We start from the raw sequence: 11,126 nt of genomic DNA, 5'->3' as shown, positions 1-11,126 counted from the left end.
TATTACAGACTAAAAAAGTCATCTTCCCTTTAGCTAACAGGACTGCGTATCATATAGATTTCTCTATTCGGCTCTGCCTTTGCCTTTTCAGGCCCCAGAGAGCCCCAGTACTACACGACACGTGGCACCCAGGGAATCCTGAGCCTTTACATAACTCCTTCCAGTAGTACCGCCGGCCCAGGGAGGTCAGGCGTGCAGAGCTGTCACGGCTGCCTTCGACTTGCTGGGGGAGGGGCTTACATTGACCGCGAAGGCACTTAGTTCGGGTACCAAGGGCGGGAGGCGTGGTGCGCCCGGCGACCCGGAAGCGGGGGGCGCGCCCGGCCGAGCCCGGACACTCCCCGGGGCGGGCGGACCCAGCGGCCTGCGGACGGGACCCGGATCGCACCCGCGAGATGGCGGCCGCGGCCGTGAGCAGCGCCAAGCGGAGCCTACGGGCCGAGCTGAAGCGGCGTTTGCGGGCGCTGAGCGCCGAGGAGCGGCTGCGCCAGTCCCGCCTCTTGGCCCAGAAGGTGGGAGAACGCGACGACAGCCACCGTAACGCCGGGACCGGACGCCTTCAGGCCTGCGGATCTGCGCAGGCGCAGACCTCCGACGCGCGCACGTCCGCCCGGCGCGCGCACGTCCGCTGAAGGCGCGCAGTGTTCCCCTGAGCGCGCGCAAGTCCTGTTGTGGGTGCTGGGACGATGTTGTGCTCAGTGTCCCGGGGCGATGGCGCCGTGGAGAGTTATGGGGTTTGTGAGGGAGAGGATGGAAGTGGGTGACACACTGCTGAGGTAAGAGCAGCGTAAGAGCAGAAAGATCTAGAGTGGGAGACGGGCGGACACCTGAGCGCCAGTGTGCCTTCAGTGAGTCTGAATGAATTACAGGGGACTTCCCGCCGGCGGTCCGGTGGTTAGGACTCCGCGCTTCCACTGCAGGGGGCGCGGGTTGGCTCCCTGGTCGGGGAACTAAGATCGCACATGCCACGCAACGCGACCAAAAAAAAAAATAATAAAAAAAATTAGAGTCCAGTCATAGCAGTAAAATGATCAGAGAAAGATGCAATTACTTCAGACGAGGGAGCCCAAGATGGGGTGCAGAGATGCTCAAGGATGGAAGCCCTTCACTGAGCCTGTGGAGGGCAGAGCCCTGGTCTCCGTAGCCTCAGGGCCTAGCCTCCTCCTATCACTCAGTAGGTGAACATTAAATGCGTTTCTGAATTAATGAAAGAACTGATTCTCATACTTAGGCTACCCAAGAAGATAGGAAGCAGAAGAGGGAAATTAGGGGAATGAGTCCAGTTTCGTGCCTGTTGGTTATAATACCTCGATTTTGTTACTTTCGCAGACTGACTTGTTATATACTACCGTGTAGTATAATACAAGTTCATGTAATGCCAGTTTTCGTATCAGTAAAATGGCGGATAGATCCTGTCCTGAAGGCATGTGCTAAAGATGTCTGGGAGACTGGTTTTTGTTGGACGCCCAAGGGAAAAAAAATTGATGTCCCCGTGAATAAGTAAATGTTAGTAATTCTAAGTCAAACTAATGATCCGTCTTCCCCAGCATCCTGTCTCTGACATAGATACCAATGTTATATTCGGAAATTAGCATGGGAGTTCTTTTCCTTGATGTCCCTTGAAATTAGATACGCCGTAAGAATTTTTAAATTATCCTTCGCTAGTCTATCATCCATTAGTTTCTCAAATTCAAGGTTCCTATGGGTTAAAGCAGTAAAGCAAATACAAGCATTTCATCCCCCTCTTCATATACATAGGTGTGCAGGAGGGTTTCTATGCAGATGTTAGTTTATTTATTCAAACTCAGTATTTTTAGCTATATGAGGAAGGCATTAGTTGCTTTAGTGGATGTAGAGAAGTATAGAATCTTATCCTTACTCTCTAGGTGCTTAAAACTTAGCTAATTAATTCACATATATTGAACTCATACTGTGGGCCATACTTTGCTATGTACTGGGTTGTAGGAATGAAAAAGATAGGCTTGTCGGACTTCCCTGGTGGTCCAGTGGTTAAGACTATGCGCTCCCAATGCAGGGGGCCCGGGTTCGATCACTGGCCAGGGAACTAGATCCTGCATGCCGCAACTAAGAGCCTGCATGCCGCAACTAAAAGATCCCACGTGCTGCAACTAAAGACCCAGCGCAGCCAAATAAATATTAAGGTAGGATTGTTTCTCTGAAGGAGCAGAGAGTCTTCAAGAGGAAACAGACATGTGAATAAAGAATTGCAGTGCTTTGAGATGTACGGTAAAGGTAAACACCAAAGCTGTAGAAACCAAGCTTAGGGGAGGGGGAATCAGAAGACTTTCTTTCTATGGGGAGATGTTTGAGAAATATTTTGTAGTACAAGATGAATTTTGTCAGGTGAAGGGAAGATAGGGTGGGTGAACATGTGCAGGAATATTTTGGCAAGAGAAGGAAAGACAATTTAACATGGGTTTTGGAACTCTAGCTCTGGATTTAATCTGGCTCCACTGCGTTTTAGCTGCATATGGCCTTGGACAAGTCCCCTAATCTTTCTGAGCCTCTGGTTCCTTATCTGTAAGAAGGATAATGTCATCCTTGAAGACCTATCGTGAAGGTTAAAGAAGTGTGTTAAGGGATGCATTGAGTGCTTTACATATATTTGATATATCCTTTAGGAAGAGAATATTGGCAGCATTTTTGGAAAATGGGTTGGGGGTGGAAGAATGAGAAAAAAAATACATGGAGACCAGTAAGGGGCTGTTGTGATAATTTGGGTGAGAGGTAATAAAGATGTAAACAAGGGCATGGGCGGTGAAGGTGAGGGGAAAAAGCAGGTAAATGAGAGACTATGTAGTGAGAATCAGCGGGACTTGGCAATTAACTGGATGGAGATTAGAGAGTACTGGAAAAGGGGGGTCACCTATGATTCCAAACTTTAGAGCTGGGGATAAAGGGTTTTGAACATTACTAGGCACAAGGAAGGTAAGAGTTGGAGCAGATTTTGGAGGGGCATGGGAACAATAAAGATGAGTTCAGTTTGGTTTCTTTGTCTATAGTAGATTAGAATTAAAAAAAACTCCAGGTGGGAATAGTAGCCATATAGAGACAGAACCACTGATACCAGTAGATTGACAACTGAGAGCTGGCATCAGAGAGAGAAAAATTCAAAAGCAGACCCATGACTCCCAGTAATAAACACATTTTACTCCATACAAATAAATGTACTCATATAAGAAATCTGTTTCACAACCAGGTGTTTGACAACTCTTACTATATACAACGAACTTTAATATTTTCTATTTCATTTGCTGATTGTAACCCACTGTTGACTTCATGACCAACCAATGGATCAAGGCCCAAAATATCAACATACTGGCACTAGAACAGTGTTTTGCCATAGTGCATGTTCAATACAGTAAAGGTATTAAATGATGCCTTTCTCCCAATAATTTTAAAAAAGGCAAATTTATTCTTATTGACACAGCATTTTTTTAATAATTTAGAATTTTATCAGAAAAGTAATGTGTGGTAAAGAAATTATACTTTATGCCATATCTTGACTCCTCAACAAATAAGATGAGGAAATTAGTGCCAAGTACTCATTTTGTTTTCCATTCTATCTGCCTATTTCTGACACCTGTATCATTATATTTACATTGCCAAGTTTTTATAATATTTGTGTTCTGTTCTATAACTATAATGAGTCTACTGAGCATTTTCTGTGCCTGATTTTCAAACTTGAAATTCAAGTAAATAGTATTTACAGTATTGTGGTTATATATATAGTGTTCACTACAGAAACAAATTGTATCATTGAATGTGTAAGAAAAGGATATACAATTCAATGTCACTAGATGTGTGTGGCTAGGAGGGGAATGTTTCAAGTGTTAATATCAAATACTTTCTTTTTGTTTTTGTTTTTTAATTTTTATTTATTTATTTATTTATTTATGGCTGTGTTGGGTCTTCGTTTCTGTGCGAGGGCTTTCTCTAGTTGCGGCAAGCGGGGGCCACTCTTCATCGCGGTGCGCGGGCCTCTCACTATTGCGGCCTCTCTTGTTGCGGAGCACAGGCTCCAGACGCGCAGGCTCAGTAATTGTGGCTCACGGGCCTAGTTGCTCCGCGGCATGTGGGATCTTCCCAGACCAGGGCTCGAACCCGTGTCCCCTTAATTGGCAGGCAGATTCTCAACCACTGCGCCACCAGGGAAGCCCTCAAATACTTTCTTTTTTCTTATGCTTTATAATTGCTTGAAATTATGGCGTGCTTAATTTTTCTATTTGGAGTATAAATTTCTAATTTAGCTCTCTGTTCAAGTTTCTGATTGCCTTTGTTTTTCCTTTTTGGCCAACAAGAATATGCCTTATCAATAGATTCTTTTTCATTTTGTCTGTTAAAATAAATCCACTTTCTTCTTGAAAGTACTCTAGTCCACTGCTCCTTCTGGTCTGGTCGACTTTCAGTCTGTGCTATAGCCATTGCCCTGGGGTTCCTCATTCTCTGCTTTTAAGTTAGGGCTGTTTCTTGAATCCAGTATCTTCTCTCTTAGATCTCTTCCTTCCTTCTTCTTTTTCTTTATTTTCTTTATTTATTTTTGGCTGCGTTGCGTCTTTGTTGCTGTGTGCAGGCTTTCTCTAGTTGCGGTGAGCGGGGGCTACTCTTTGTTGTGGTGTGCGGGCTTCTCATCGCGGGGGCTTCTCTTGTTGCAGAACACGGGCTCTAGGTGCGTGGGCTTCAGTAATTGTGGCATGTGGGCTCAATAGTTGTGGCTCGCAGGCTCTAGAGCGCACACTCAGTAGTTGTGGCACACAGGCTCAGTAGTTGTGCGCATGGGCTTAGTTGCTCTGCGGCATGTGGGATCTTCCTGGACCAGGGCTCGAACCCGTGTCCCCTGCATTGGCAGGCGGATTCTTAACCACTGCGCCACCAGAGAATCCCCTTTTTTTTTGTTGATATTTTATTAGATTGTATTCTCAAGTAACTTTTTTTGGGAGAAAATATCTATGAGGGTAAAGTTTTTAATACTTTATACATTAGGAAATGTTTTTACCTGATTGAGAGTTTGAATTTCAAGTTTAAAATTAATTTTCTTTGTTCTGCTCAGCATCCATGACCTCCATTCAGTCTGAAGACTGGTATCTTTATCTATTATGTCTTTGATTACTTCTTTTCCTTTCTGCAATTCCTGTTAATCAAATAGTAAAAATCCTAGATTGATCTTCTATGTCTCTTAACATTTTTTCTCATTTTCCCCACATCTTTGTCTTTTTCCCCTACTTGAGGCTTTCTCCTGAATTGTTTTAATTTTGGTAATCTTAATTTTAATTTCCAGGTATTTTTTAATTCTCCGATTGCTTTCTTTCCAAAGCAGCCTGTTGTTTTATAGATGCACCTATCTTCTTGAACTTGTCTGAGAAAACTAATTAGAATTTTTTAAAATCCATGTTCTCGGAATTATAATTATCTCAGTTTCCTGCTGGATCACTCCCCCCACCTCCTCTTTTATTTTTATTTATTTATTTATTTTTATTGGAGTATAGTTGCTTTACACTGCTGTGTCAGTTTCTGCTGTACAGCAAAGTGAATCAGCTATACGTATACATATATCCCCTGTTTTTTGGATTTCCTTCCCATTTAGGTTACCACAGAGCATTGAGTAAAGTTCCCTGTGCTATATAGTAGGTTCTCCTTAGTTATCTGTTTCATACATATTAGGGTATATGTGTCAATCCCAGTCTCCCAGTTCCTCCCACCCCCACCCCCTTTCCCCCTTGGTATCCATATGTTTGTTCTCTACGCCTGTGTCTCTGTTTCTGCTTTGAAAATAGGTTCATCTGTACCATTTTTATAGATTCCACATATATGCATTAATTTGTTTTTCTCTTTCTGACTTACTTTGTATGACAGTCTCTAGGTCCATCCACGTCTCTGCAAATGGCATAATTTCGTTCCTTTTTATGGTTGAGTAATATTCCATTGTATATATGTACCACATCTTCTTTATCCATTCCTCTGTTGATGGACATTTAGGTTGCTTCCATGTCCTGGCTATTGTAAATAGTGCTACAATGAACACTGGGGTGCATGTGTCTTTTTGAATTATGGTTTTCTCTGGGTATATGCCCAGGAGTGGGACTGCTGGATCATATGATAGTTCTATTTTTAGTTTTTTAAGGAACTGTTTTTTAAGGTACTGTTCTCCATAGTGGCTGTATCAATCCCCCTTTTAAAAAATCCTTCTAATTTGTGTTTTGGCTTTCTAAAATGTTTGATGAACTGTTACTGTCTGTACATATTTATGAATGAAGGTGTGATAGCTAATGGGGATTTCCTTTGCTTTTTGTAGTCACTTTGGAATTCCATGGGAAGAATGGATTCTGTCTGACCTACATCCATGTTCCCCAAGTGTTGTGATCTGCTGCTCTTTTGTCTGTAAATACTGTCCCATCCACTCTGTCTTGCAGAAACTAGTGAAATCTCTATCCTCTTGTTATCAGTGCTATCCTGGCTTTCTTTTTTGTGTGCTTTTTTACTGTCCTATACATGAGATTTGAGGAAGAAAGAAAGATAAGTGTGTATACATAGTCTCACACTGAATTTTAACTGATGTTTATTACTGCTTATTCAGCTTTTGATTTTCTGTGTTCTGCTTTAAAGAGAACAATATAGACATTTAACTTTCCCAGAAAGTACTTGGGTGCCAAAAACCTCAGATCTGCCCAACTTCTGGGTTTCACAGTTCCATTTGCTTTGCCCACTTCAGGCCTGATAACAGCTATGTAACTGCTCAGAAAGGTAGAGTTAACTTCCTTCCTTAGCACTGGTTTGGTGTGCTATATCTACTTAACTTCTGTGTCCCTTTTTATTAGGAATAACTTGACTTTCTGTGCCTGTGTCTTTCTGGCACTCATATTATGTCACTTTTTAAAAAAAAATAAATCTATTTATTTATTTTTGGCTGCATTGGGTCTTTGTTGCTGCATGCGGGCTTTCTCTAGTTGTGGCGAGCTGGGGCTGCTCTTTGTTGCAGTGCGTGGGCTTCTCATTGTGGTGGCTTCTCTTATTGTGGAGCACAGGCTCTAGGCACACGGGCTTCAGTAGTTGTGGCACATGGGCTCAGTAGTTGTGACTCGCGGGCTCTAGAGCGCAGGCTCAGTAGTTGTGGCATACGGGCTTAGTTGCTCCGTGGCATGTGGGATCTTCCCGGACCAGGGCTCCAACCCGTGTCGCCTGCATTGGCAGGTGGATTCTTAACCACTGCACCACCAGGAAAGCCCTATAAGTCTCTTCTGCAGTAACTTTTCCTTCTCAGCTCGGAGAACAGGGAAGAACAGAAAAGGAAGGAAAAAAAAAGGGAACTAAGAGCTAACTTCTGAGACTGGGGAAGTTCTGAGATTATTAAAATTTCTTGTGTGAGCAAAGCTCAGCCCATTTCTTCTGCCTCATGAATGATTAAACTGAGTACAAAGGGGGTACTTTCCCTGGCGGTCCAGTGGTTAAGACTCTGTGCTTCCACTGCAGGGGGCATGGGTCCAATCCCTAGGCGGGGAGCTAAGATCACGCACACCAGCACGGTCAAAAAATTAATTAATCAATTAATTAAACTGAGTACGAAGGGGTTGCTTTCCCCAGGTGCACCTTCTTTACAACATGGCACTTGCTTTTAGAAGGCCTTTGCCTCTCCAGGATCCCCCCACCTTCCATCTTTGTGAACATTTTAACATTCATTTGAACCGAAGAGCTTATAGCAGATGGGACGGAGGTGGGTAGAGCTAAGAAGACTGTATGGCATGCTGTCTGCCCCAGGGAGTTTACAGACTGGCCAGGATGCTACATTTAGGGCACGCCAAACAATTAATAATCAACTTATGACAACACATAATTGTTAGGTTGTATAGTGACTCTAAACATAGTAAGGGTTCTCTAGGAGTCAGGGAAAGTTAGGCCTTGAGTTGGGCTTAAATGGGTAGAATTTGGCAGGAGAGAAGGCTGACCATCCAAGGAGTAAAGAAGCTTGTGAGAGGTTCAGAGTTAAAATAAAGCAGAGACTCTCGGGGAAGTGGGTGACAGGATTGAAGTCTGCTAGAACGGGTAGGTGGGGGTCAAGCTTGGAATTCTCGATGCAGACAGCAGGGCCTCACAGTGACTTTTTAATGAATTGTCACACCTGCCAGAGATGTGTAAAAGGATCAGAGAAGTAAGTGTTGGGTCCAGAAGTTAAAGTCAGGCTTCAGGATGCAGTATTATTTGACCTATTATATACCACTCTGCTGTTTTTGTTTGTTTGTTTTTAGATAAAGAGGTTGGAGAAGGCTGAGAGAAAAAGGAGAAAGTGTTCAAACTGTTAAGGGGAGCCACTAATTTTTAAAAGTATAATCTTGGAAATTATAACCGCCATCATTTCCCATTTAGGTGTTTACCCATAGTCAATATCAAAAGTCCAAAAGAATCTCCATCTTTCTGAGTATGCAAGATGAAATTGAGACAGAAGAGATCATCAAGGACATTTTCCAACAAGGCAAAACCTGCTTTATCCCACGGTACCAGTTCCAGAGCAATCACATGGATATGGTGAAGTTAGCATCGCCTGAGGAAATCTCTTCACTTCCCAAAACATCCTGGAATATTCATCAGCCCAGTGAGGTCGAGGTTCGGGAGGAGGCCTTGTCCACAGGTGAGTGTTATGGTATTAGAATCTGCACCTTAGGATGCTCTCAGGCTGTGATGGGTTGTTAGACCTCTGATCCGCTTGTTATGGTTGGGTCAGTGGGGGTCACTTTTCCTACAGGGATGAATTTGTATTTCACTTATATTCCAAGACACCGGCCTAACCTAGTTTAGGGTGCGATGCCCTCTGTAAGCTGTGAAGTGTCAACTGTAATAGTAAGGTATTAAGGTATTGTTGCCTTTTCACAGACTCCTGCCCTGACCTTGTGGGTTGGATTATACATTTTCCCTGAATAATATTGCATTTCCCATGGTTTCAATTATGGTCTGTATGGTAATGAGTACCTTATTGTTAATGCTATAAGCATTTATATCTCCAGCTCAGACCTGTCAACTACTTGGGTATCACATGGTCATCTCCAACACAACATGTTCCAAACTGAATCATATTCCCTCATGCCCACTATCCTGTGTTTCTCTTAGTGTATAGTACCATCACCACCCAATTCACCATGCCAGAAATCTCAAGATCATCCTTGATTCTTCTCTTTCCCTCATGTTCCATGTGTGCCCATTGCCGAGTCCTGGTGATTTTACATATTGAGTTATTTATTGAACCTGTCCACTCCTCTGTAATCCCACTGCTACCACTGCAGTCTAAGCCACCATCTTCCCTTGCTTGGGTTATTATAACAGCCTCCTAACTCTTCTTCCTCTCCTCCCTCTCAATCTATTATCTATGTAGTAATTGAAACAAGATTTCTGAAATGCAAAGCTGACCATTTCTCTCCCCTGTTTAAAGTCTTTCAGTGACTTTCTGCTGCCCTTAGTTTGAATCAAACATTCCTTAACAAGGCTCTTCCTGATTTGGCCTTGCTATTCTTCCCATTTTTACATCTTTCTACTCCCTCACTTTATAGTCTGAGTTTCAGCCACTCTGAATCTCTCCCAGTTTCCCAACCCCATTTTTAAAAAATTGAAATATAGTTGATTTACAATATTGTGTTAGTTTCAGGTGTATAGCAGAATGATTCAGTCATATATATATATATATTTTCCATTATAGGTTATTATAAGATATTAAATATAGTTCCCTGTGCTGTACAGTAAATCCTCATTGCTTATCTATTTTATACATTGTAATTTGTGTCTGTTAATCCCATACTCCTAATTTATCTGCCTTGGTAACCGTAAATTTATTTCTATGTCTGTGAGTCTGTTTCTGTTTTGTATATAGATTAATTTGTATTATTTTTTTTAGAGTCCACATACAAGTGACATCATATAATGTTTGATATTATATCCATCCATGTTGCCACAAATAGCAATGTTTCATTCTTTTTTATGGCCGAGTAGTATTCCATTGTGTGTGTGTGTGTGTGTGTGTGTGTGTGTGTGTGTGTGTGTGTGTGTGTATACACACACGTACACCACATCTTCTTAAACCAATCACCTGTTGATGGGCCCTTGGGTTGTTTCTATATCTTGGCTATTGCAGATAGCTTCTGTGAACATTGGAGTGTATGTATCTTTTCAATTAGGCCAGCCCCATTTTGCTTTTTCTACTGCTGGACCTTTATACGTGCTATTCCCTGGCCAACAGCCACTTGGGAGATTTAATCATTATCAAGCAGTCAAAGAGCTGGAAGCAAAACAAGCTAAGGGTACTATTTTGTACTACGATGCCTCAAACCTGTCTTAGGGGTATGTATTTTTGATTAAGACTTAAATAGTTGCAAAGAAATCCCAGTGAAGCTTTATGCAATCTTCTCTCAATTTCTGTTCCTTTTTATTGTTACAACATAACCTATAAAATCAATATGACAGCACGGGAAGGGACAGAGTCAAGGTCTCATGGTAGTAGGGGGATTATTTACTTTGCTACTTTTTCTCCTATATTATACAGTCCTGTGCTTTGCTAGATGTTTAGACACCAAAAGTACACTCAGATCTACCTCCTAGACCAGATGAATGCCAACGTTATAAAACATTTTAAGACAATGAAACATAAGGGAATGTAGTGTATCTTGGGAGGTAGCCCAGGCTTATAGATAAGAAAAGATAGGAATTGTAGGCTCTGGCATTGCTCACACTTCATCAACTACTTCTCCAGACTCACGGGCTTATGGGTGAAGCCCAGGGCACTTTCCTAATTCTGATTGACCATATTAACAGCTCCTTCCATGCTTGCATCACTCTGTGATGTCCCGGCTAATTGAAATGCTACTTGGTATCCTCCAGTAACCAGTTTCTCCAGAGGCAGCCCATTGTCTTTGTAGAACAGCTCTGCTCCTTGTAGAATATATTCCTTTGGTTGAGCTAAAATGTGTCACCCTGAACCTTCATGCATTTGTTCTATTTCTGTTTAAGTACGATAGCGGGGAAGAGTAAGGAAGAAGCATGATCTTTCCTCTTAACTTAGCTGTACTTCCTGGTTAGGATAAACTCAGTTCAAACAAATGAGCTAAATCATTTATATATAGGTTTTAGCA

The 11,126-nt window shown here is 42.4% G+C and overlaps 1 protein-coding gene across 3 annotated transcripts in view; it reads left to right on the top strand.

The window, feature by feature from the left end:
• The first annotated feature begins 277 nt into the window (after positions 1-277).
• Positions 278-11,126, top strand: part of MTHFS (methenyltetrahydrofolate synthetase) — a 53,355-nt gene continuing 42,506 nt past the window's right edge. The window contains exons 1-2 of one of the 3 annotated variants that reach the window (XM_036844431.1): positions 278-512; positions 8,380-8,641. In XM_036844431.1, the coding sequence (XP_036700326.1) occupies positions 396-512; positions 8,380-8,641 (379 nt within the window). In that variant the 5' untranslated portion in view covers positions 278-395. The other 2 variants (XM_036844430.1, XM_036844432.1) reach the window with 2 other exon arrangements.

Source organism: Balaenoptera musculus, chromosome 2 (genome assembly GCF_009873245.2).
Source record: "Balaenoptera musculus isolate JJ_BM4_2016_0621 chromosome 2, mBalMus1.pri.v3, whole genome shotgun sequence".
In the NCBI taxonomy this organism is placed as follows: domain Eukaryota; kingdom Metazoa; phylum Chordata; class Mammalia; order Artiodactyla; family Balaenopteridae; genus Balaenoptera; species Balaenoptera musculus.
The sequence above is the reverse complement of the archived record's forward strand: the minus strand, read 5'-3'. Positions and strand labels throughout refer to the sequence as shown.